Source organism: Elephantulus edwardii, unplaced genomic scaffold (assembly GCF_000299155.1).
Source record: "Elephantulus edwardii isolate Elephantulus edwardi_28Jun2011 unplaced genomic scaffold, EleEdw1.0 scaffold00005, whole genome shotgun sequence".
NCBI classification, from domain to species: Eukaryota; Metazoa; Chordata; class Mammalia; order Macroscelidea; family Macroscelididae; genus Elephantulus; species Elephantulus edwardii.
The window spans coordinates 15,384,302-15,412,250 of NW_006399755.1; the positions used below are offsets into that span (position 1 = coordinate 15,384,302).

Here is a 27,949-nt window from a genome sequence, read left to right on the forward strand (position 1 = left end):
TATCGATTTTGTTGACCTTTTCAAAGAACCAACTCCTAGTTTTGTTGATAATTTCAATTGTTTTTCTGTTTTCTATTTCATTTATTTCTGCTCTTGTTTTTATAATTTCAGTTTTTTTTAACTGATCGGTGGATTCTAAATGGTGGCAGCCCCATATGTGCCAAGTCGACTTGTACTCCATGGAGTTTTAGGTAACTCATTTTTCTTTTCTCAGAAGTTGATTGTGAGACCTTCTGAAGTACCATTGAGCACATTAGTGTGTGTGCCACCGAAGAACTTCAGAGTTTAGTTTAAAAAAACAAATGCAAACAAAACCCAAAAACTTGATGGATGAATGATAAAGGAGCAGAAGGCCTAGAGCAATGGTAACAGGCATGCAGGAGGAAGTACAGCTGAAGGAAACTGTAGAGTCTACTCACTCAGAGGATGTGGCCGTAGTGAAGGAGACATAGGTGGATGTGGTGTCATTTGTGGGTGAAGAAAGAACAAAGCAGACAAAAATTAAAGAGGTAGCTCTTGGCTCTTGTTTTAGTCCTGGGTCAGTTTCCTCTCCAGATTTTGTTTATGATTCTACGCTAATCCAGCCCTGGAGAGTTTAGGGTCTGTCTAAATGCAGGCAATCATGCTTAATAGAAGCCTCCAGTGGGAAGAAAATTGCTTCCATTTCTTAACGCAGCTGAAGCTGACCTTCCCTTTAATGGGCAAAGCAAGGCCTCTTGGTGGTCCTATTGTCTCACTGGATTGTGGTCAATGAATTGATCCAGACACTGTTTGCAGAGCCACCCAGCCCTGCTTGCCACATGTGGGAGGAGGGAGGTGATGAGAAGGAGGGTGGGGAGATTGCCTACACCAATAAGGAGTTCTTATACCCATCTGTTTGCCCTCCCTGGGCACCTTGAGAGGCTGTCAACTAAGATAGTTTCTTATCAGCACTGAAATTTGCTCAGGGAGACACAGCCAAGCAGTAATAGATCTAAGTCCTTTACTTCTACTATGCACTGTGTGCCAGAAGCTGTGCTCAAAGTGTGATCCCTCTTCCTCCACACAGACACTTCTGTGGAAGAAATGGTTAAATATATAGTTGAAACTTAACAACTTAAAATCACCCAAAGGGCCCTGGTGATCTACATATGCAAGATAATTGCCACTGAAGACCTTGCAGAACACAATTTTACTCTGATATGCTTCTCATTTTTTAGTTCATCTTTGCAGGGTGACAATTATTTACTTCAGTTTCCGATGAACCTTCCAACTTGATCAAAGTCATGAAACTTCAGTGGCTTTGTTAGGATTCCTCTTTCTCCCAGGGAGCTGCTGGTGAAGTTGAACCACCAGAGTCGTTCGACCTTTTGGTCAGTAGTGCAATACACGATGGGCTACACCGCCAGAGCTCTTTGCTTATTTCTTCAGCAATGTTGCATTTTTAAAAACTGCCTGTCTCATCACTCTCAACAGCATTGGGTATTAAAAATTTTTAATCATTGGTCAATTTGATAGGTGAAAAACAATACTTCATAGTTTGTTTTCATATTAAGTATGTTCTAGAAAACATCAAGTATACATAAGAAAAGTAGTAATGCACCCTGTGTATTCACTGCAATAATTATTAATATTTTATTGCATTGCTATTTTAATTTTTTATTTCTAGAGAAGTTTACAATTTTGCATATTTATTGGCCATTCGTAGCTCTGCTGAGAGTGGTCTGTTCATTCCCTTTCAGATTGGTCTTTCTTATTAGTTGCATTATTTCCCAGACATTAAGAATTTCATGTACTGAAAAATTCTTTTGCTAGCTTGTTATTTATCTTTTAATTGTATTAATGGTTTCCTTGTATACAATTCAGAATTTACTTTTGGGGAGTATGATCTATCAGTTCATACTCAGATTATTTTATGAAGCAACATTTGTATATTAAATGTTCTCTGTTGGAGTTAATTTGCTTTTACTTTGAGTACTTTGCTTCCAGAAAGGTGTGGTGGGCGTTATCACTGCTTACCAAATATTTCTATTCCTTTGCATTTCTGGGGAATTTCCTGTTCCCCTTAAGAGTAAAATTTCAATGTGGCTTGTGTTGGCTGGTAAAAGGTGAAGGATGTCACTTTCAGGCTGAAATTTTACGAATCAATTTTAAGATTTGTCCTGTCCATTTCCTGTGGATGCAGTGGTACTGGAAGCAATGGACAAGATAATGCTTCCATCTGCTTGAATTCCTTAACAGCCACATTGACAAGTCACCTTGCCAATACTCTTGGACATGTGAGATCAAGACATAAATGTTTCTTGTACTATACAATTGAGAGATGCTGCTGGTTTCATAAAGGAGCATAGGAGCATTTGTGGTGCCATGGATTATGCACTTGGTTGTTAACTGAAAGGGTAGCTGTTGAAATCCAACAGCAATTCCAGGGAAGGAAATGAGATAGTATACTTCCATAAAGACATATGATGTGGCAAACTATTAGGGTAGTTGTACTCTGTCCTGTATGAGTTGGAATTGACTCAATGACAGTGGATTTGGCATGTGTCTGTTACTTAGGCTGTACTGACCTCTGTGAGTCACAGGCAACTCGATGGCACATAACAACAATGATATGCATACATGACTCACTCTACATCCTCTTTCAGCTAACTTTGGACGATGGCAACACTTGTAAAAATAGCTGTACAATCTGGGTTCTAAGTCACAGCATGGTTATCCCGACTAGTACAGAAAGGTATACGGATTAAATACTATAACTATGTTTGCTACTTAAATTCAAAGTACTCAATTAAAGCTCAATTTCAAATCAACTTTTTTTAAATGTTACTCTCATGCAATTATGGAAAAAGCAAAAAATCATTGCTTTTACAAAAAATCTTACTCATGTTAACTCTATGTGTGTTAGAAGAGAATTGTGCACAGTCATAGAGTTGTTGTTTTTTTAGGAGCTACAATAATAAGGGAGCTCTGGTGGCCTAGTGGCAAGAAACTGTGCTACAATTCTGAAGGCACACAGTTCGAGGCCACCAGTTGTTCCATGGGAGTAGGATGGGCAATCTCCTCCCATGCAATTTACTGCCTCTAAAAACCCACTGAAGCATCAGCCATGAGTTGGTTCTGAGTCTATAGTAAACAACAACAACAATAAGACTAGCCCTCTGGCGGCATAGTCTAGAGAGTGTTGTATGGCTGACATAAAGGCCTAGCTTCTCAGGCAGTTTGAATCTACTAGATAATCCAAGGAGGAAACAGTCTCCTTCCCTCTCAGAAACTCAATGGAAAGCTAACTGTCAGTTCTGAAATAACAGCAATGAGAAATAATGCTATGAAAGTTATTGTTTTATTGTTATTGTTGGGTGCTGTTCAGTCAACTACCACTTGTAATGACCTTTTGAACAACAGATATGAGCTTGGTCTTATCCTTCAACCATCTTTATGATCTTCCTCATGCTCAAGGCCATTGTTGTCATCCTTGAGTCAATCTATCTCTTTGAGGGTCTTTGTCTCTTTCACCTACCTTCTGCCCTTCTAAGCATGATGTCTCTTCTCATGGACTTGCTCTTTCTAACAATACTCAAAGGATGGGAAATGAAGTTTCATAATCCTCACCTCTAAGGAGAACCTGGTATACTTCTTCCAAGACAGAATAGTTTGTTCTTTCAGCAGTCCATGGGATATTCGATACTCTTCTCTAACATCAAAATCCAAGTGCATTGATTTTTTCTTCAGTCTTCTTTATTCATTATCCAACTTTCAGATATACACAGAAACTCTCTCAAGAATAGATTTTATACACTGAATCATTCTTAGAGTAACTATTAATTGGGAGATTAACTCAGAGAGCTCTAGGACAACTACCTGGTCAGCTGACTGAAAGAGATCTGTATTTGTTTCCATTCCAAAAAAAGTGACCCACTGAGAATGTGGAAATTATTGAACAATATCACTAATATCACAAGCAAGCAAGATCCTGTTGAAGATTATCCAGAAACAACTAGAACAGTACATCAACAGAGACCTGACAGATGTGCAGGTTAAGTTTAGAAGAGCCAATGGCACTAGAATTATTATCACCAACGTTAGATGGATCTTGGATGAAAGCAGAGAAATTAGAGGAATGTCTTGTATGAATGTCAATGTATTTCATTGTCTATGCAAAGGCATTTGACTGTGTTGATTACAATATATTATAGCTAACCTTGAGGAGAATGGAATCTCAGAATACTTGATTGTGCTCATGTGAAACCTATACTTGGACCAGGAAGCAGTAGTCAGAACAGAGCAGGGAAACACTTCATGGCTCGGGATCAGGAAAGATGTGTGTCAGGAACGCATCCTGTCTCCATACCTTTTCAATCTATATGCATAACAGATCATTCAGGAAGCTGGATTTTATGAGGAGGAATTTGGCATCAGGATTGGAGGAAGACTCATCAATAACTTGTATTATGCAGATGACACAACCTTGCTTGATGAACTGAAGAGGACATTAGGCAAATGCTGCAGAAGGTCAAGGACTGCAGTCTCCAATATGAATTGAAAATCAACATCAAGAAAACAAAGATTCTCACCATCGGGTCAATTGGCAGCGTCTTGATGGATGGAGAGGAGATAGAAATTGTTAATAACTTCAGCTTGCTTGGTTCCACAATCAACACTATTGGCATTAGCAGTCAAGAAATAAAAAAAAAAAATTAAAAAAAAACACACAAATTGCACTTGTAAAGTCTGCTGTCAGGGACCTCTCTAGAGTACTGAAGAGCAACAACGTCAATGTGGAGATGTAGGCACACCTGATCCAAGCCACGGTTTTGCAATTATTTGCTATACATCAAAGAGCTACACAGTAACTTAGGATAATAGAGGAAAGATCAATGTCTTTGAGTTATGGTGCTGGAAAATATTGTTGAATGTACCATGGACTGACAGGAGAACAAATAGATCTGTCCTGAAGAGGGTAAAATCAATTTGCTTTCTGGAGGCAATGATTCTAAGGCTTCATATCACATACCTTGAGCACATGGAAAGGAGGGACCAATCCTTGGAGAGGTACATAAGGCTTGAAAGAGTGAAGGGAGAGCTCAGGAGAGGAAGACCCAGGATAAGATGGATTGACTCAGTGACTGGAGCAATGGGATTAGATGTGTCAGAGATGATGAGATTGGCTCAGGCTAGGGCAGTTTTCAGAACTAATGTACATAGCGTCACTATGAGTTGCAGGCTAATCAAAGGCACATAATTAGAAGACTAACTCAAATCAATGCATTGCCATCTAACAACTATAATCACTCATTGCCATCACATATTCCAGTTTATAGGGACCACACTTCTGGTTTCAAAGGTTATAAATTCTAATGGGAGGAAACAACTCATCTTTCCCCTAAGGAATAGCTGATAGACTGAAACCACCCAAAGTTGAAAAAACCATGGCTTTAATGGGGCACATATTAGTCTTTAAACTGATGTCTTTGCTTGTTAATACTTTAAAGAGATCATGTTGTTGTGTACCCTAGAGTCCGATCCGACCCATAGCTGACCCTCTGGTGGGTTTTCAGAGGCAGTTAATTGCACAGGAAGAGATTGCCCATCCTTTTCCTGAGAAGCAATTAGTGGTCTCAAACTGCATGTCTTCAGGATTGCAGTGCAGCTTCTTGCCTCTAGGCCACCAGACCTCCCTAAAGAGATCATAAACAACAAAATTTCCCAGTGTAAAACTTCTTTTGATTTCTAATACCATGAGTATTTATTGAGGATCCAAAGATAATGAGACAACTGACAGCTTTGATCTTTTGTCCATCTATCATGATGTTGCCTACTGGTGCAGTGGTGAGGATTTTTGTTTTCTTGATGTTGAGATGTCATCCATATTGATGGCTGTAATCTTCTTCAGTAAGTGCTGCAAGTCTTCACTTTTGTAAGCAAGGTTGTTGATGAGTTTTCTTTCAATATTTATGCTACATTCTTCCTCATAGAGTCCAGTTTCTCAAATTATTTGCTTAGCATATATCATTCAATAGATATGGATAAAAGATAAAACCACAGCACACAAGTTTTCTGATTTTTAAACCATGAAGTATTCCTTTGCTCTGCTCAGATAACTGCTTCTTGATTTGTGTATAGGTTCCACATCAGCACAATTATGTGTTCTAGAATTCCCATTCTTCTCAATGTTAACCACAATCTGTTATTGATTTACATGGTAAAATGCCTTTGCATAGTCAACACAACACAAATAAACATCTTTCTGGTATTCTCTACATTCAGCCAAGATCCATCTGATTTCAGCAATGACATACCTCATGCAGTGCAGTCTTATCTTTAATCCTGGTAGTTATCCGTTCATGTACTCTTCTAGCTGCTTTTGAAAAATCTTCAGCAAGATTTTACTTGCTTGTGATGTTATTCACGGGTTTCTGCACTCTGTTGGATGGTTTGTTTTGGGTTTTTTTCCTAATTTGGAACAAATGTGGACCTCTTTTAGTCAGTGGCTGCATCTATTTGTTTAAACATGTTGGCATCCCACCAATTCCTAGGACTTTTTTTTTGTCAATGCCGTCAGTGCACTTTGAACTTTTTCTTTTAGTACCATTGATTCTTCATCATATTCTACTTCCTGAAGAGGTTCTATGTCGACCAATTCTTTTTTGGTACAGTGACTCTGTGTATTTCTCCCATCTTCTTTAGGTGCTTCTTACATCACTCAAAATGTTTCCCATAGAATCTTTCACTAATGCAACTGGATGGTTGAATTTGTTGTTCTTTTAGCTTGAGGAATACTAAGTGTGTTCTTCCTTTTTGGTGTTATAACTCCAACTCTTTGCACATTTTATTATAATACTTTACTTTGTCTCCTTAAGTTATTCTTTAAAATCTTTAATTTGGATCTCTTACTTCTACATTCATTCCCCTTGTTTAGGTTTCTTTTTATTCTATTGACATTTCAGTCTCTTCTGACATCCATTTTGCTCATTTCCAACTCCTCTGCATTTGTGATGACCTTTGGCTTTCTTTGGGCTCAGTCAGATCTCTAATCTTCCGTTTGCAGCAAAATTCATTAACCATGTGCATCAGCCAATGACTCCATTTGGATTGTTGTTGTTATGTGCCATCGAGTCATTTGCAACTCACAGCGACCCTATGTACAACAGCCCTAAACCCTGCTCTATCCTGTGCCAATCGCATTGCCTCTGACACACCCATTCTGATTACCCCAGTCACTGAATACTTATACTAAAAATTACTTATTATGTATTTGAAATTCAAATTTACCTGAGCATTCTGTGTTATTATTTGGTAAATATGGTAATCTTATTCCTCACTCTCAATACCTTCATACACTAATGACAATCTTGCAGGTTAGTGACATTTTCCCCATTAAAGTTCTTGTGCCAGTCATGTTACTGTTTTCAGGCACTTAGCATCAAAACCAAATCCACTATTCTAGAGTTGTTGTCATTTTATGGCAACCTCCTAACAGGTTTTCAAGGCTGTAAATCTATATTGGAGGAGACTGCCAAGCTTTCTCCTGAGGAGCAGCTGGTGGATTCAGACTATCTTTTAGTTAGAAACCCAAAACATAGCACAGTGCTGCATAAAGTTTTAAAACAAGTTTGACCTTTATTACCACAAGGTCTGTTAGTTCCTTTTCAGTTCCTGAAAGTTAAAAGAATAACCAGACTCTGTTCCAGTATAGTTTTGTTTTCATTAATTTTGTCTAGTTGTCAGTATGTTGCTCATTCTGCTTTATCAACCCGAGAAACTCCTCTTATTGTGTGCTTGATTGATGCATCTTCACATTTAATCTCTTTCTTAGGAAAAAGGCTTTGGGATTTAGATTTCTACTTCTATACTCTTGTCCATCATATTTCTTTTATGGCATTGCTTTAATCTTTTTGTCTTTGGCATCTGTATTATAGGAACACTTTTATAGTACCTTCCACATCACTGACTCAATTTTCTGCTGTGTCAATTCTGTTCTTTATAGTTTCCAATGTAGTTTTTAATTCTTCTATTGTACTTTGGGTTTCCCATACTCAGCCACTTTCCTTGTCATCTGAGTATTGTTTAAACATCTCAGCTTCTAGTTTTTGTTTAAGAAACGCCTCACTTCCTTGAATTTTATTATAATTACAAAGCAAATACATTCTCAAATTTCCTTCTATTCATCTATACTTCAGATATAAGCTTTTCTTCTGTATCTTGAATATAATATCTTTTGTGTTCAAAATCTTTCTATATGTTCATTGCTTTCTCTTAACTCTTCTTTGAACAAAGAGCCACTTCTTCCTGTTAAAAGTTTGCCAGTGCACAACATGAAGGGATTCACAACTGGTCTTTTATTCTATCTGCTTACCTGAATTCAATAGAAACTCCTTTAGATCTTGATCTGGAAGACCGGATTATTTGCATAAATCTTGGCCAACTACCTTGTGTCTGAGAAGTTTTCCTTGAGCTCTATTGTCCTGCTAGGCAATAACTGTTTTAGCTATTTTGTAAGCTGACTCTATAGAGAGCATTATTCTGATAGAATGGGAAGCCATCTGCCATTTCCTCTTGCTAGGAAGAGTGTATCAAAGACTAGAGTACCCAGAATGTATGTCTACAACTTAAGTAAGGAAGATCCAAAGAAGCTGTGTAAAAACTTTCTATAGTCTTGCCTTTCCCTGTAACAGTCCTGAAAAGAATCCTGATTCTAAAATAGCTCTTCCTCTTCCAACTCATATTATATACCACTGATAGTGTGATCCATTTTACTACATCTTATTGAGAAATGCCTATGTCTTTACCAAAGTACTACACTTCCAAGAGTGTTTGCGAGGCTTACTTGAGATGCATAGCACGCTGACTTGACCAAACACATCCCCTCTCACCTTCCCTCCAACACACATACACCATCCACACACCCTCGCATACCACATGTCTATAATCTAACATTCTCAGTGAAAGGTTGACACATCTAAGCTATCTGAAAACCTGTTGTGTTGTTTGTGGGTTTTTTAATCTTAAAGATATCTCAGTAAAAAGTAAAGGCCAGGAACTTATATTGTCCCAAATTCTGTTCCCTCATATAGCCATTTCTGATATAAATATGTTATCATAGTTTTAGTTAATTCCAGATTTCTGGATATGACTTTATCCCTCTCCACACTTGCCAGTGACTGTATCCCATATGTCACCACTGTGTAAGTAAGAGAGGGGAAGATTTGAATGGCAGCCTTCCTATTCTGTAGAAACAATTAATTTGAACAATTTAAACACTGTGGTTGGGAACTTCAGAATCTTACATCATAGCTGCAATTCTTCAATTCCTCTCCTTGGCTGCCAGGGGAACTATCTAGAGGTGGATATTGGGTCATCAAGGATTCTACACACGATGGAAAGAAGAGGATGTAAAATGTGACATTATGCTGAAGTCCCCACAGGCAAGGATCAACCACTGATGATGTGTATGACAGTCCTGCTCAAACATACGTCTCTTTAGTTTAAGGTTGCAAAGCTCCTTTTGTTTGGGTGACAAGTGGTTGGGATCATTATTTTCTATTCACCAAACCCACAGGAGAGTCTAGAAGAGAGGGAAATGGTCAAGGTTTCAGGTGCAGAAAACAGCTACAGATGGATATAACTTCTTGACTCTTCATCAAAAACAGAGATGAGAATACTTGGTTTGTAGAAGTGTTGTGCAGATGAAAGTAAATCACATCCTGATGCCTTTGGCAGAGTATCATTAATACAGTATGTGTTCAAAACTTTCTCATTGTTATCCTGATATCCTCCTGTCGTGTAAGATAGTTGTGTGCATATGGACTTTATTTTTTAGCATAGACTGTATTTTTCATCCTTGTATATCCCCTTTTCTTTCAGTATTCATTTCCCACAACATAACAAGGATTTGACAATTATTTGTTGGTTGAATTAATTAATGAATGAGTAACTGAATGAGTGACACTCTGACACAATGGAAAGAATATTCATTTCAGAAGGCTAGAATTGGCAGGTAAATTTCTTTCAGCAACTCGGAGGCTCAAATGAGAAGGAAGAATCAAGACCAATGAGGTGCAAATGATGTATTGTTATCTGTTCGATTCAGATCTATTTTTCCACTGTAATGCATGGAATGCAAAAGCACAAATCTTACTGCTTTTTGTATCCCTTATCCTAGCTCGCAGTAGGTCTTCAAAACTCTTTTGTAACTACAAGAACAAATGGATAGAGTAGTTAGTTACTCATACCTTGATTTTGACGATACTTGGGTTGTACTGCACTGCATCTCCCCATTCCTGCATCAAGTCTGCCGTGGGCAACTCTTCATATGCCAAGGCAGTGATATGCTCACTGGCCCCTCCTCGTATTCGGACCACTAAATCGTCTACTGCAGTCACCCTCTTGTTTCTTTCTGAAATGAACATGCAGAGCTGTCAGTCATGTCATGGAGAGATCCTCTGTAGTGCTTTGGAATTTACTCTGCAGCAATGGCACATAACATCTACTGAGTTGAGTCCTGAGGATGTGACGTGGACAGCGAGCATCCCTAGCTCCAGCGGAGTCATGAATCATGGGAAAAGATGGAAGCTCATCCATCGACATATAACACAAGTTAGAGGAGGACAAGAAAGATATGTTTATTTTAAACATCCATAAGTTTTAAATGAGCTCTGGTAACCTTCTGGGTAAGAAGCTGAGCTGCCAAATCAGAGGCAAGTGGTTCTAATCCACTAGCAGCTGCTCCATGGGCAAAAGATGGACAATCTCCTGCTTTTTTATTTACAACCTCTGTAAAAGCCCCTGGAGAGTCAGCAAGGAGTCAGTTCTGATTCAACAGGAAAGAGTGAGTGATGAATTCCGGTCACTGACTAAGTCTATGGAAGAATGATTGATCCATCAATCAAGTGGCAGAGAAAGACAGGTAGACAAATAGATAGATGGTACTTGGTAGTAGAAGATATACAGATGACAAAAGGACAATAAATGGTAGTTATATGATATAGATAGGCAGACAGACAGATAGATGATAACTCAATACACTGCCATTGAGTCACAACCAACTCATACCTGACCATCTAGCAGAATTTTCAGAGGCTTTAAATCACACCAGAAGAGATTGTTCATCTTTCTTCCTCATAGAAGCTGGTGGATTCAAGTTGTCTGACTTTGGGTTGTCAGTACAACTCCCTACCAACTAGACTAGAAGATATAGAATTACATGTTGTTTTGTTGTGACAATAATTTTTAAATGACGAGGTCTGTGACTAGCATTTAAGTCATGTTCCCAGGCCCGTAAAGTAGTAGATCATAGAACCAAATTTTAAACAAGACCTGCATTGAGTTGTGATACTTAAGGATGCTCTGGCAGAATAATAAATGATCCGGGAAGCATTAAAAGAAGATAGAAAGTGTACACAAAATTTTTGTACCAAAATTGGCTGACACAGAAGAATTTCATGAAACAATGTACAAGCAAGAGCCTGTAGTGATGAAGGAAGAAGTTCAAGCTGCTCTGAAGAACTGACAAAAAACAAGGCCCCAGGAATTGATGGCATACCAATTGATGTATTTCAACAAACTGATGCTGCCCTGGATGTGCTCACCAAGTTGTACCAAGAAGTCTGGAGGACAACCACCTGGCCAATTGACTAGAAGAGATCTATATTTGTTCCCGTTCCACAGAAAGGTGATCCAACAGAGTGTAGAAATTATTGAGCAACATCATTGATATCACATGCAAGCAAGATTCAGCTAAAGATTATCCAAAAATGACTGGAATAGCACATCAGCAGAGAACTGCCTAACATGCAGGCTGGATTTAGAAGAGGCTATGGTACTAGGGATATTGTAGCTAATGTTAGATGGTTCTTGGCTGAAAGCAGGGAGTACCAGAGGAATGTCTATCTGCATTTCATTGAGTATGCAAAGGCATTTGACTATGTGGATCACAACAAACTGGGCTAACTCTGAGAAGAATGAGAATCCCAGAACATTCGATTGTGTTTTGTGAAGCCTATACTTGGACCAGGAGCCAGTCATCAGAACAGAACAAGGAAACATTGCATGGTTCAAAATTGGGAAGGGTATATATATATGTCAGGGATGTGTCCTATCTTCACACCTTTTCAACCTATATGCAGAACAGATTATCCGGGAGGTTGGGCTCTATGAGGAGAAATGTAGTATCAGGATTGGAGGAAGACTCCTCAACAATCTGCATTACGCAGAGAACACAATCCTGCTTGCTAAAACTGAGGAGGAAATGAAACAGTTGCTGCAGAATGTCAAGGACTGCAGCCTTTAATAAGCTCAACATCAAGAAAATGAAGATTCTCACCACTGAGGCAATCGGTAGCATCATGATAGAGGGTGAAGAGCTTGAGATTGTTAACAGCATTAGTTTTCTCAGCTCCACAATCATCACTCTTGGTACCAGCATTCAGGAAATTAAAAGATTAAATAGGGAAAGCCAGCTGTCAGAAACCTCTTCAAAGTACTGAAGAGCAACAATGTCAATCTGGAGACTAAGGTGTGCCTGATCCAGGCCATAGTCTTTAAAATTGTTTGCTATGTATCAGAAACCTGGACTAAGGATAAAAGAAATAAAACTGATGCCTTTGAGCTGGACAAAAGTGGTGCTGGACAAAAATATTGAATATACCATGGACTGCTAGGAGAACAAACAGGTTCGTCCTAGAAAGGGTGAAACCAGGCTGCTCCTTGGAGGCAAAGATTCTGAAGCTTCATCTGACATATTTTGGACATGTTGCAAGAAGGGACCAGTCCTTGGAGAGGGACGCCATGCTTGGGAGGGTGGAGGGATGGTGCAAGAGAGGAAGACCCTCGATGAGATGGATTGATTCAGTGACTGGGGTAGTGAGGTTAGGTGTGTCAGGGACAAGATTGGCACAGGACAGACCAAGGTTTAAGGCTATTATACATAGGGTCACTATATGTGTCATAAGTGACTTGACAGTACATAACAACTACAACTGTTTAGGTGTAAAACCACAACTTCTTTGTCAATGTGGAGTGTGGTAGAGCCTGTGTGACTGAAAACTCAGTTCACCCCATCTGCCCCACTCGCTGTGTAATTTGGCAGGCATGAAGCTCAATTCTTTTTATTGACATAGTTTTGGAAAAACCAGTCAAACGGTGTGATTTTTTTTTATTACCTAAAAGGTGGACTATCTATCTTTCTTTTATATATATATAGAGAGAGAGAGAGAGGGAGAGAGACAGAGAGACAGAGACAGACAGAAAGAGAGAACAGATGGCTCAATAATAACTTCTAATAATTGATCATTTATTGTGCAAAATATTGCACATATACTGATTCAATTTTCACTAATGAAATAGAAAAAAAACATAGATAAAATGATCCTCATTTTATAGAACTGAGGCACTATGTTGAAGGAGCTTATAGAGATAGGCCTGTCCAAGCCCTAAGCTATGTTACTTTTTTATATATGATGAGAAAGGTAGAGAAATTCATAGATACTCATTGAACAGTAGTTCCAATGAAATGATTAGTATTTCAAGTTACTCTCAACCAGGTGGATCAGCGCAGTGACTGTAGCAATGAACTTGAGTGTGTCACAGATTGTGAGGACGGCACAGGATAGGACAGGGTTCAGACCTGTTGTTCACAGAGTCATTATGAGTTGTACTCAATTTGATAACACGTAACAACAACAGCAGAGGGTTATAGGAGGAACAAGTCTTTGGAGAGAGACGTAACACTGGAAAAAGTAGAAGACCAACAAAAGAGGAAGACCTTGAATGAGATGGATTAACACCATGATTACCACAGTGGGTCTGTGCCCAACAGAGATGATGAGGGTGGCACAGGATAGGACAGGGTTCCAATTTGTTGTTCACAGGGTGGTCATGAGCCATAGTCAATCAACTCAGTGTCACTCTAATAACAACCGGGTTACTCTGAAGGAGTCCTGGTAGAGGGACATGCTGGGCCAAAAGGTCAGCAGATGAAATTCACCAGCTCAGTGGGAGAAAAAGAATCCCTCTCCCCAACGATTTACAGCTCAGGAATCTAATGGAAAGTCACCATGAATTGGAATCAACTTGATTGCAGTGGGTTTGCTGTTTGGTTTTATGGTTCTACCCAGTAAGCCCCAAGTCATATTAATGAGTCATTCCTATTCTGATTCATCCAGGTGTCTAATGTCAAGAGAACTTGTGGAAAGCATTTACTCACATCCAAGTAAGAAACACCTGAGCTGTGTAAAAATATCACGCTCTTGCACTACAGATAGGGGTGTAAATTTTTATATCTATTTCAGAAACCAGGTGCCATTCCTGGACAAAGACATCATATTTGACAAAACAAAGAGTCAGTGAAAAAGAGGGAAAGCCTTGCTGAGATGTATTGACACATAGACTGCAGCAATGGGCTCAAACTCAGCCATGATTGTGAGGCTGGCCCAGGCCCAGGCTGGGCTTGTTCTCAGGGACAGAGTCACTATGAATAAGAACTACCTAGATTACATACAACAGCCATACATAGTAGAAGCTTAGTACATTTTTATTGGATGAATTGTTAGTCTTTTCATGAAAATGTCTTGAAAAGCTCCATTTTTAGCTTACAGAAAGACGAAGATAGGTGTCCAATAGGGAGGCATAGACTGTAAACAAAAGAATTCCATTCCCCTGCCACTCACCTTCTATTTCTTTCAGAATGGCGTTGCATATGTCCAACGACACACTCCCCTTGACCGTCACTGCTTTGATAGGTACTTGAATTTTAAAACCGCCTTTGGCACAGTCCCGGACATTGTCAAGAGAGAAATCTGTAGGAAACAAAGCAAAGAGACCCACAATTTAAAAGGCAATTCATCCTTTCCCTGCAGGCTCCCGGTGACTCAGAGCCACCACTGATCAGTGCTCAAATGCTACCCAAAAGGTGGGCTGTTTGAATCTCCCAGCCACTGTAAGGGAGGAGGAGATGGCAGTCTGCTTCCAGAACAAATTAGAGCCTTGGAACCCTACACAGGCAGCTCTGTTCAGTCCTTACAGGGTTGCTATGAGTTGCACTCAATGGCAGTGGATTTTTACTATTTCTGCATGATAGAATCCAGGGGCCCAGGCCTTCCTGGCTTGCATGGGACCCCAGAGAGACTTTGGCTCACTTAAATAGGTTGCCAGGCCCATATATTGCAGACAGCTGCGATGTTAATTTTATGTTAACTTGGCTAGGCTAGAGTGCCCAGTTGTTTGGTCAAACACGATTATAATTGCTGTTATGAAGCAGTATTTTAAAAAAATAGCCCCAGTTGACATCTAGTCTATTCACACTCAGAGAGACCCCATATGTGTCAGCGCTGAACAGTGTTCCATAAGGTTTTTAATGGCGACTCATACGTTTTTGGAACAAGATCGCCAGCCCTTTGTTCCAAGGTGGTAATCACTTGCATCACCCAGGGATGACTCGGCAATATTTGCATGTGATGCAATCAGTTGGTGTTGAGTAAAACAGATTGCCTTCCATAATGTGGGTGGAGCACAACCAATTAGTCATAGACTTAAGAAACAAAAAGGGACTTTTCTTAGGGTTTGTTCTGCCTCCAGACTTAAAAATAAGTATTTTGCCATAACTCCCTCACTCTTCACTCTTCCCACCTCTCAACCTACAAATTTTGGGACACAAGCCTATCTGTCACCTGATTTACAGATTTAGGACTTGTTAGTTTCCCTATTCATAACCTTCTCAATTTCTATGAGTCAATTCATTAAAACAGATCAACTGAAAAAAAAAAAAAACCACAACAAAAACCAAACAAAACCCAGATCAACTAATTTCAATCTCTCAATCTCTCTCTTTCTCTCTGTCAATCCCTCTCCTTCCCTCCCTCCCTCTCTCTTTCTCGCTTTCTCCCCCCCCGCCACCTCAACTTATTTGTTAAATTGTTTTTGTTTCTCTGGGGACACCTATGGCAGAAACTGTAGGTGCCAAGGCAGAGACTTCACACAAGTTCAATGTTAGCCTCCCCTTCAATCCCCATTCTGAGGGTTTTTTCTACTTTACAAACAGGAGATGGACTTAGCATTATATTCTAGAAATTATATTCCCTGCTAGTCTTTAGAGATAGATCCAGTGAGTACAAAGGCTGCTGAAATAGCTTCTTGTGCCCCAGTCCTTTGAATCTTTGCTGTAGAAAGAGCTTGTGAATGAATTCACTGAAGTTGTTGTTACCATTGTTAATTGTCTTCAAGTTAATTCCAACTCAAGACAACTGGTGTGCAGAACAGAACTATTCCAAACACACTTTCAAGGCTGTGGCTTTTTGAGAGAAGATCATCAGAACTTCTAAGATGCTTCTGGGTGAGTTCAAACTGTTCAGCACGTAGTAGAGTGCTTACCATTTTGAATCACATAGGGGGTCCCTGATTAATCATGTTATTGTACAGGAAGTGTCTGGAACAGTGCTTGGCAAAAAAGAAGGGAACTGAAGTATACTAAGGAGCCGTGGTGGAATAATGCTTAAGGACTGTGCTGCTGATGGAATGGTCAGTGGTCAAACCCACCAGTTTCTCCAAGGAAAAGGATGCACAGTCTATTCGTGTTCATATTAACCTAGTAGAGCAGTTCGGTGCTATCATATGGGGTCAGAATGAACTGGAATCAATTCAATGACAGTTAAGTTTGGGTTTTCATTAGGTAAGAATTTGCCTTTCAGCTTTGAACCATTTCCCACTTCCTCACTCTTTCCAGAGCTTCCTCTTCTCCTCGTTCTCACTGAACTCTCAGCTTTGATTTGTATTTTTCAGTAGCATTTCCAATGATATCTTTTAGTGCAGGCAGGAAGAGCAGAGCTGAGTCTTGCTTTAGACCTGCAATGTTGGTGGAAATCAGTCTTTCCAAAGTGTATTCCATGAAATACTAACCCTGATAAATACTGTTGTTGTTAGGGGCCGTCAGGTCAAGTATAACTCATAGTGACACTATGAACAAATATCTGAACCCAGGTCTATCCTGAGCCATCCTTATACACTTCCTGACTTGGTTGAGGGTCTTCCTCTCCAGCAACCCTCCACCTTTCCCAGCATCATGTTCTTCTCCAAGCAATAGCCCCTCTGGACAACATGCCCAAAATATGTGAGGCAAAGCCGCATCATTCTTGCCTCCAAAGAACTCTCTGCCCACACCCTCTCCAAGACACACCTGTTCATTCTCTTGGCCATCCATAGGCTGATCAGTGCTCTTCTCCAACACCACAGATCAAAGGTGTCAATTTTTTCCTATCATCCTTATTCATTGCTCTGCACTTAGATGAATAGCAAGTGATTAGAAAGACCGTGGCCGAAATCAGATGCACCTTAGTCCTAAAACTGACATCATTACTCCTCAGTAATTTGGAGAGGTCCCTAAATGCAGATTTTTCCCAGTGCAATGTGTCTCCTTCTTTCCTGGCTGCTGGTCCCAAGGGTGTTAATTGTGGATCCAAGCAAGATGAAGCTGTTGATAGCTTCAATCTCATCTCCATCCATCATGATGTTGCCTATTGGTCCGTGGTAAGAATCTTTGTTTTCTTGACATTGAGAAGCAGTCCATGCCAAAGACTGCATTCCTTGATCTTTTGCAACAAGTGCTGCAAATGCTCCTCAACTTTCAGCAAGTAAGGTTTTGTCATCTGCATAACGCAGGTTATTAATGACTCTCTCTTCAATCCTGATGCCACATTTCTCTTCATAGAGTCTAGCTTCTTGGGTAATTTGCTCAGCATACAGAATGAATAGGTATGGAGAGAGAATACAAATCTGATGCACTCCCTTCTTAATTTTAAACCATTCAGTGTTCCCCTGCTTTGTTTGCACAACAGCCTCCTGGTCCAGATGTAGGTTCTGCATAAGCACAATTAAGTGCTCTGGGCCTACCATTCTTCTCAATGTCAGCCACAACTCGTTATAATCCATACAGTCAAATTCCTTTGCATAGTGAATAAAGCATAAATAGATGTTCTTCCGGTATTGGTCACTTTCAGCCAGGATCCATCTGACATTAGCAATGAGTAGATAAAAGAAGCTTCATTTTCATATGAAAATGTCCTGGTGGTATAGCCCTTAAGAGCTTGGCTACTAACTGAAAGACTGGCCATTTGAATCAACACAGTGGCTCTGCAAGAGAGAAACTTGGGCATTTGCTTCTCAAGCAATTATAGCCAAGAACACTCTATGGGACAAACATTCTGTCATAAAGGCTGAAGAAGTAATTTTACTGCAGTGCAGCTTCTGAAACTCCAAGGGTGGGTTAGCATGTAACATTTCCCTAACTTCTTTGAGTGCAGAGACTATTTTGTGGAGAAGAGTTTGAAGAACAAAATGATGCACGTTTCAAACTATTGGTATTTCTGATTTTGACAAATCAGAGGTCATGCTGACCTACCTTTCCATAACACACTGTGTTTTCTGGCAAGGTCCCTGGGTGGCACACACAGTGTGCACTTGTCCTCTGGCCAGAAGATTCATAGTGTGAACCTACCCGTGGAAGAAAGACCTGATAAAAATAGAACCAAATCGGATTTGTTATCTCATTGTTTGTAACTCCTACTGACCCCAATGGATCAAATAGAACTGCATCATAGGCTTTCCTAGGCTACAATCTTTATGTGAGCAGATCACCTGGTCTTTTCCCCTGAGAAACCCCGGGTATATTTGAACCACTGTCTGTTTTTGTTAGCAGTCAGGTCCTTAACCCTTGTGCCACCAACACTCCTGTAGCAATAACTACTGAGTTGGAAAGGTAGAAGTGTGACATTCTTTTATTTTATGGGTAGGAAACGTCACTATTTGCTGTGGGTGACGGGTGACAGGAAAGAAATGGGCACGGTATATTAATTAGGGTGTTATTGTAAGAATTTGAAGTTTTTCTGCTTAAAGTGTCTGTTGACCAGTAGCAGCAGTGTCACCACAAAGCTTATTAAAAATACAGAATCTTGGGTCTATCCCAAATGTGCTAAATGAGAATTTATGTTTTAACTAGATTCTAAAAGAATATGTTTGTGCATTAAAGCACTGGTCTCAGAGTAAGCCTAAGGTGGTAATAGAAAAGATGAAGAGAAAATAGAATTAAAAGGTAGAACCAGTGATATGTGAGAATGTGTTAATAGACTAGAAGAAAGCAAGAATAATCAAAGTTGATCCCTATGTCTCTGGTCTAGGTTGCCAGTTGGGTGGTGGAACCATTTCTGAGATGTAAATACTGTAGAAGAAGAAATATTTGGGAAAGAAACTTCTCTTTATGGCATGTTGAGTTTATAATGGTTTTTAGACATTCAAGGAGGCATTTTGACATAAGCTTTTTAGTGTAAGAAAGGGATCTAGGACTGGTAGGAATTGAAATGTTTAACTAAAAAAAAAATGTATTTTCCAACCCAAACTCCTATACTTGTGAATTTTTGGATTTTGTTTACTTTTCTGGCAATTGTGATATAATCAATATTCTTTGCCAATGTCACAATTCAAAAGCATTAATTCTTCTTCAGTATTTCTTATTCATTTTCCAGCATTCATGTACAAATAAAAATATCATAGGTTGGATCAGGCTTATCTTTATAAAGACACATACGGCATATCTTTATAAAGATATGCCTGATTTATAGTGTTTTCAATTTCTCCTTAGTCTTAAAGTGACATCCTTGCTATTTTGTACTTTAGAGGCAAAGATGTGAGACTTTTTTTGTCTCACATATTTTAACATGAATCAAGAAGAGCTGGTCCCTGAAGAAAGAAATCACATTTGGTAGACAGTCGTAGAAAGAGAGGAAGACTTTTACTGAGATGGACTGTTACACTGACTCCAACAATTTATTTAAGCAGAGCAGAGATTGTGAAGATGGCATAGGATTAGGCAATGTTTCACTCTATTGTCCATAAAACAACTAACTATGCTATGACTCATCAACAACCTACGTTATGCAGATGGCACAACTTTGCTTGCTGAAACCAAGAGGAACTGAAGCACTTGCTGCAGAAGGTCAAGGACTATTGTCTTCAAAATGGATTGAAACTCAACATCAAGAAAATAAAGATTCTCACCATGAGACCAATTGGCAGCACCATGATAGAAGAAGGGATTGAGGTTGTTAACAGTTACAGCTTATTTGTCTTCACAATCAACACTCTTGGCACAGCAGTCAGGCAATTAAAAGATGAATTAATTGCATTAGGAAAATCTGCTGTCAAGGACCTCTCTGGAGTGCTGAAGAGCAAGGATGTCAGTCTAGAGACTGAGGTGGGCCTGATCCAGGCCATAGTTTTCACAATTACTTGCTATGCATCAGAGAGTTGGACAACAACCAAGGATGACAGAAGAATAATTGATGCCTTTGAGTTGTGGTGCTGGAGAAGAGTATTCAACATACCATGGACCACCAAGAAAACAAATACATCTGCCTTGGAGAGGATAAAACCAAGTTTCTTCTTGAACTTAGGATTTTGAAGCTCTTGTTCACATACTTTGGGCATGTGGCCAGGAGGGACCGATCCTTGGAGAAGAACATCATACTGGGAAGGGTGGAGGGATAGCATAGGAGAGGAAGACCCTGGATTGACACAGTAACTGGTGTAATGAAAGTAGGTGTGTAGGAGACTGGCTCAGGATGTAGCAGATTTCAGAGCTGTTGTACACAGAGTCACTAAGGGTTGCAGGAGATTTGCAGCACATAAAAACAACAACAACAAAAAAACACACAACAAAACCACCAAACAACAGCAGTGCTACTATGTATGAGTCAGAACTGACTCAGTGACATCTAACAGTACTTGTGGATATAAATCCATTTTGGAACGGAGATTTCTTTGTTGTATTAATTATGCATATCAGTGTAGAGTATATTTTAAAGCTAACCATTTTTGACATCTAAAAAAGAGCAAAGTAAGTAAAATGCGAGGAAACACAAATGACCAAGGTAAAAACCACAGGGAGATTACTAAGGAACTGAAGAATACTGAGAGGGAAGAAGCTGAGACAAGGACCTCACTCCAGAATGGGCAGAGAGAAAGCGCCCTCTAGAGACAGGGCCCCAAATTACAACTTCTGGCTTCTAAACAGAAAACAGGTTTCTGTTCATTAAAGACGCTCACTTGTTGATGATTCTGTTACAGCCGCATTAAAGAATGAAGAGAAGCGTAGATGCATAGATTAAAAGTTATCTTTATGTAGAAGACTTTTAAAGTCATGATATTGTATGAGATCTTTCAGACAGAGAGAAGTAGTAGAAAGCAGGAGAAACCCAAACAGAGCACCATGTCAAGGAGAGAGAGAGGAACTTGGAAATGAAACTGTGTTGCTGTAGCTCGAGGGTAGAGGGGAAACAAGACAACCCACCACTCTTCTCCTCCGATTAATAGAAGTCTCTCCCATCAATTCACAGTTTACATTTGCCCCTTCAAGAAAGCCAAGGTCCCTAGGCAAGTGTACCTGATCTTTCCACGAAATCCTTATTAATAACGAGTGTGAATTCATAAATGCCTCCAAGCACAGCCTCTGTGATGTAATGGGTCCCGTAATCTCGGAAGAGATCTCTGTACTCCCCATAGCTGTACTCCAGGGGCAGCCGCTTGACTCTCTGAAGGAACTCGTAATGGAGCATGAGGTTTCTGGACTTCAGCTTGTAGTGGGCAACTTCAAGGTCACAGCGCGCGTGCAGAAACATGCTTTTCTAAATGAAATACCAGCATGGGAAAACCAGACCTTTAAAGTTAGAACTCTGGAATGAGAAGATGAACTTTACAAATATCATCCTACGTTCTTGGCCTGGGGTCATCACTCTTACTATTCTTTTAGGATACACAGGAAAGAGGGTCTCTTTGACAAGCTTTCCTTTCTCATAAATATTCCGATGTCCTTGTCAGCTTGAAAAAGCTGGCTCTTAATTCACCCGGCCGTTCAGTAGTGAATGTGGCAGGTGGAGAGTTACTGGAAACAGATAAAACACTGAGAAGTGGGCGTAGCGAGGTTGTTTTAATGAGATACCAAGGTCCCATTTGTCTAAAGTTTGCTGATCTAAACAGGCAACCTCTGCTTAGTCCTATTAAACTCCAAGAAGAAAAACCACTCAAGAAGCATTAAAATAGTGCTTTAGGAACGCTAGATGTTATAATTAAAGGCAGGAGTCAACAAACTATAGCCCACAGACCAGATTCAAGGCCTATTGTTATATAAAGAAGCAAAATGTTCTTGAAACACAGCCACATTTATTCATAGAGTGTTCACAGATGCTTCAATATTAAAGTGACAGCATTAGGGAATTATGAGAAATACTCAAAGATCCCAAAGAGCCTAAAATATTTACTATTTACTCCTAATTCACATTTACAGAAAATGTGTGGTGACACCATTCTGGTCTATGAGATGGCCCCAGAGGGATTCGCTAGGACCAAGGTAAGCTCCGGCTTGCCTGTGCTTGCCTACAAATGCGTACTGAACCATTTCATGTGGGCTCCACCGTATTGCTAAGATAATTAAAAACGTGAGATTGCTCTTCATAGATTGGTAATTAGGTCCATACTTACTGACCACACTGTCCCTGGGGACAGATTGTAAATGTGAAAAAGAGGCTTAGTTCTGTAGAAATGTGTTATGAGGTTGAGAGACTGATTCTACCCCTATCTAGAAAACAAATCTTTGATGTGGTAAAAAAGCCCATGCCTACTCTTAGCCTGATTGACCAAAAGATGACGATGATACTATATGAAATTGTTATTCTTGTTGATGCTTTCGAGTCAAGCATGACTCATAGTGACCCTATGAACAAAAGGCCTAAATCCTTTCAATAATTATCGTCATTTATCAAAGTTCATAGAGTTTCCAGAGGCATGTTGTTTAGGAAGTGGATGCCACTCCTGCTTCCAAAGATAAAGTATAAAACAGGATGTATTAATATAACATAGAGGTTGCTGTTGCTGTTGTGTGCCTTTGAGTCAGATCCAACTTAGAGCTGACTCTTCATTGGGGACTGCAGCCTCCAATGGACTGAGGCTCAATGTCAAGAAGACAAAGATTCTCACCACTGGACCAATGGGCAACATCAGGATGGAGGGTGAAGAGATTGAGATTGTTCACAGTTTTAGTTTGCTTGGCTCCATAGTCAACACTCTTGGCACAAGCGGCCAGGAAATTAAAAGATGTATTGCCATGGGAAAGTCTGCTGTTAGGGACCTCTCCAAAGTACTGAAGAGCAATGGTGTCTCTCTGGAGACTAAGGTGCATCTGATAGAGGTCATAGTCTTTGGTATCACTTGTTATGCATCAGAGAGTTGGACAATGACTAAGGAGGAAAGAAAGAGAATTGATGACTTTGAGCTGTGGTGTTGGAAGAGAGTATTGAGTGTACCATGGCCTGCTAGGAAAACAAACAAATTCATCCTGGAAAGGGTTAAACCGGGCTGCTCCTTGGAGGCAAGGATTCTGAGGCTCCGTCTAACATACTTTGGACATGTTGTAAGGAGGGACCGGTCCTTGGAGAGGGACATCATGCTTCATAGGGTGGAAGGACGGTGCAGGAGTGGAATTCCCTCTATGAGGTAGATTGATTTAGTGACTGGGATAATCAGGATGGGAATGTCAGAGACAGTGCAATTGGCACAGGACAGAGTAGAGTTTAGGGCTGTTGTACATAGGGTCGCTATGAGTCGCAAGTGACTTGACAGCACATAACAACAAAAACAACATAAATCACACATTAGGAGATTGCCCATCCTTCTTCCTTAGAACAACTGGTGAATTTTAACCACTTGCCTTTGAGTTGGCACCACTCAGCCACCGGAGTTCCCTCAACATAATACATTGTTTTTGTTAAGTACCACCAAGTTGGAACTGAATTACAGTTGACCTTCCAGTGGGTTTTCAGAGGCAATAAATTACATGAAAGTTGATTGTACATCTTTCTCCCATGGAGTAGCTAGTGGATTTGAATCATGTATCTTTGGGTTGGCAGTATAACTCCTTACCACTAAGCCTCAGAGCTCCCTAATACAACATGAGATGTGTCATCATAACATAGGATGTATTCATATAACAAGAGGTCTCTAAGTGGAGCCAATGGTTAATGTGTTTAACTGCTAAATGAAACAGAAGATTGGATGTTCGATGGTTGCTTTTTAGAAGTAGATAACCAGGTCTTTCTTTCTATTCCATTTTAGTCTAGAAGCTTCACTGAAATGTGTCCAGCATCACAGTAATGTTCATGTTTCCATTGGTGACAAATGGTGACTCTAGTTGAAGTATACATTGTCTAGGAATCAAACCAGCTTTCTCATTCAAGGCAAGAATTCTACCATACAATCACCAGAGTCCATATTCCTATTAGATATCATCCTTTTTCTTTTTTAGTACCATCTTTTATTTTCTCAGGCAAACATTCCCTTCTTGAGAATTTTCCTGTATTTTTATTATATTTCTTTTCTAGAATATACAATCACATCTTATAACTGATGTTTAAAAAGTTAATAGCAAGGTATCAGCTTATATTTTTAGAATATTGCTTCTACTAGGTTTCAAGATTGAAAGCAAGAACTGTTTCTTTTGATCTCAAATCTCATTTAGGTTCAAATAGACAGTTGCAGGGTGATCATAGTACATGAGATCATCCTACAGTTGTCTATTTGAATCAGGGAAGGGGAGTGGGAGATAGATAAAGAATGTAAATAGATAACACCTTTTATTTTGCTCCTAGTTGTATCCTTCTTCACTTGATTCAGTTTCAAGCACCTACTGAATGTCATTCTGACTTTAGAAAGGAAAGAAACAGTCTATGCTATAAGGTAAATCACAGCTTAGAAAATAAAAAAAGACAATCTAGCTAGTTACCACCCATCTCCTGTGGTTAATATGTAGACATGAGAGATAGTCCCTTCTGAGAAGCCACCATTATTCTCATCATAGGAATCATATCACTGTAGACTTCAGCTTTGCTCTCCTCAAAGCTCTGCTCAGATTAATGTTCTGTCGATCCCTACCTTTTATGAGGCAGTTAATTGCACAGGAGGAGATTGCCCATCACAATTGCATTAGTACTAAAGGAGATGGCAGCACATGGATGTGAAGGGGGAATTTGGGGGGCTGTTTAGAAGAGTAGATCAGTGAAAGAGCCTAGGTTGATTGAAATTATAAGAAACATTAGATTTTAAAATATTAGAGAACAGTAACTGAGGGATTTGATAACCAACAGATGTGAAAATGAAGTAGAAGTCTGAGCCAAATATAATTCTCTGGTTCTTAGTTTGGAAAAGATGAAGGGGGGAAATGTTATTAGCACAGAATATGTAGGAGACAGGACTTGCTTTGGTGAGTGAGCAAAGCACCAGATGACAATGTCTGGAAGAGTGGGCGATAGAAGAGCAGAGCTTCCAAGAATGGTTAGAATCAGTGATGAAGGTTCATGCTTCATGCCTATAGATATGGAAAGCAGAAGAGATCATTGAAGGTCAATTGTGGAGTAAGAAGGCAAGACAGTCACATACCAAATATTTAAAGAAAAGCTGAGGGTTCTGGAACCCAGGAAAGAAAGTGGTGAGGAGCAGGGAAAAACTGGAATAATAGGGGAGCCATGGTGTAGTCAACTCCACCAAAAGCCACAAGAAGTTGAAGGTCTCCAGTGATATTCCTTGGAAGCAGGAGTAGCATCCACTTCCTAAACAACATGCCTCTGGAAACTCTATGAACTTTGATAAATGTCGATAGTTGTAGAGTGGCATCAGGCCTTTTGTTTTTTTTCATATGGCCACTAGAGTCATGCTCAACTTGAAGGCAATCAACAATAACAACAACAGTGATATTCCAGAGAGGAATTCATCTGAATGTGTGAGGTAGAAGTCAAAACGCCGTAGGCAGAAGAGTCTCTGAAGAGATTTTGGATTGACAAAGCTATAATCTTACACTTAATGACAAACAAAGGAACAGAATTTATGACACAATGAAAGAAAGCAATTATAGAAGGCTGCGGTTGCTAGGCCTCTTTTAAAGCTACATTAACATCAGGTTGAGTTTGGGTTTGTTTTTTAAAAAAAATTGGAAAGACAACAGTATACTAGGTTTCTATTAGTAATGAGGGCATCAGATATACCTATAGAAATGAGATTTAAAATTAATACATGCAAATATGAACACATAAACAAGCATACTTACAGTAGAAGCAAATCGTTTGATTCTTCTAATAAATTGCTCACTATTAGCTTTTGCAAAATCAAAGCCAAGTTCAAATATGGTAGGTATTTTAAAGCCAAAGCTGAAACTAGACATGGAAACTGATTCTTTTGCCACTGCATGTTCAAAGTCTGCATATGATTCAAAGTCTGTCAGCTCAAATTCATATTTTCCTTGAGTCTAGAGGAATAAAAAAGAAAAAGTTTAGTATGTCATTTGAGTCATAGTAGTTGAGTACATCTCTTACAACTGCTGGTCTAGGTGTTCTAGAAACAGATAAATATGATTCAAATTCTTTTTCCTCTGAGGCTACTTCCTGATCAACTAGATAAAAAAACAATTGCTTTCAAATAAATTTCAATTCATGATGACCTTGTATGTGTTACAATAGAACTGCATACCACAGAGTTTTCAATGGCTGACCTCTTCAAAGTAAATCAACAGATCTTTCTCAGACACCTCTGGATGGCCTCAAACCTCTAATCTTTAAGGTAAAAGCTAAGCTCGTTAACTGTTTGTACCACCCAAGAACACAAATCAGAGATAGACATATTTAAAACTGTTGATTTTAGGTTCAGAGAGTGGTGACTAGCATGTTTTTAACTAGCAGAAGAATCGCATTCTGAGTAGTGGGTTCCAATTAAATAAATGCATGAAGATGGGAAAGGGCAAGGTGGGTTCCAGAAACCACAAAGATTGAAGGGTGTTTGAATTGGAGACTGAGTGTGAGGAGAAGGAAGAGAGGTAATGGGGTAATATATAGGCATCAAACTATTGAGGCTCTTTGATTCCTTGTGCTGAAAGATGGCATATGAATGCAAAAAATATCCAAGAAGGGAAGTAGCTAAGCCTTAGGAAGTTAAACCTGGAATAATGTGATAGTTGGACAGCAGGTGATGAACTCAAGTGAGAAAGACAAGTCAATGAAGAGGCTGTAAGAGAAGTGCTGATAACAGCTCACAAAGATCAATCAAGGGCAGTGAAAGTGGTAATGAAGTGATGATGTTGTTATTGTTGTTGTTAGGTGTCATCAAGTCAAGTCATAGTGACCCTATGAATAACAGATTTGAACCCTGTCCTATCCTGTGCCAATCACACAATCTCTGACATACTCAAGCCCATTGCTCTAGTCACTGTGTCAGTATAGCTGGTTAAGGGTTTCCCTCTCCTTTGCCATCCCCCCATCTTTCCAAGCATAATGTTCCTCTCCAAGGAATAGCCTTTCCAAGAAACATGCCAAAAGTAGGTGAAATGAAGCTTCATCATCCTTGCTGCCAAAGAGCAGTCCATGGCATATTCAGTCTCCTCTCTACCACCATAAAGGCACCAGTTCTTCTTTTGTCATTAATATAAATTGTCCAGCTCTCAGCAGCAAAACAAGTGAATGAAAAAGCCATGCTATAAATAAGGTGCACCTTAGTCCTCAAAATAACATCATTGTTCTTCAGTAATTTTCAGAGGTCCCTGATTACAGATTACAGACTTTTCCATTGCAATATGTCTCCCGATTGCCTGATTGCTGTCCCCAATGTATTAATAATGGACCCAAGTAAAATGAAGTTGTTTTATAGTTTCAATCTTTTCTCCATGTCCAGTGGCAAACATTTTTATTTTCAGAATATTGAGATGTAACCCACATTGAAGGCTGCAGTGTTTGATCTTCTGCAGTAAGGATATCAAGTTCTCCTTACTTTCCTCAAATAAGATGTCATCTGAGTAAAAAAGATTCTTCTTCCAATTTTGATGCCATATTTTTCTTCATAGAGTTCACCTTCATGAATAATTTGCTCAGTATACAGATATGGTAAAAGGGTGTTATTG

At 39.5% G+C, this 27,949-nt stretch overlaps 1 protein-coding gene across 1 annotated transcript in view; it reads right to left on the minus strand.

Moving 5' to 3' along the window:
• The window catches only part of C8B (complement component 8, beta polypeptide), a 73,038-nt gene that overhangs the window by 10,814 nt on the left and 34,275 nt on the right, over positions 1-27,949 (minus strand). Inside the window, exons 6-9 of the mRNA XM_006879728.1 lie at positions 26,111-26,308; positions 21,404-21,644; positions 14,646-14,774; positions 10,212-10,375 (exon numbers count right to left, since the gene is read on the minus strand). Of these exons, the coding sequence (XP_006879790.1) occupies positions 10,212-10,375; positions 14,646-14,774; positions 21,404-21,644; positions 26,111-26,308 (732 nt within the window). The remainder of the gene's footprint in view (positions 1-10,211; positions 10,376-14,645; positions 14,775-21,403; positions 21,645-26,110; positions 26,309-27,949) is intronic.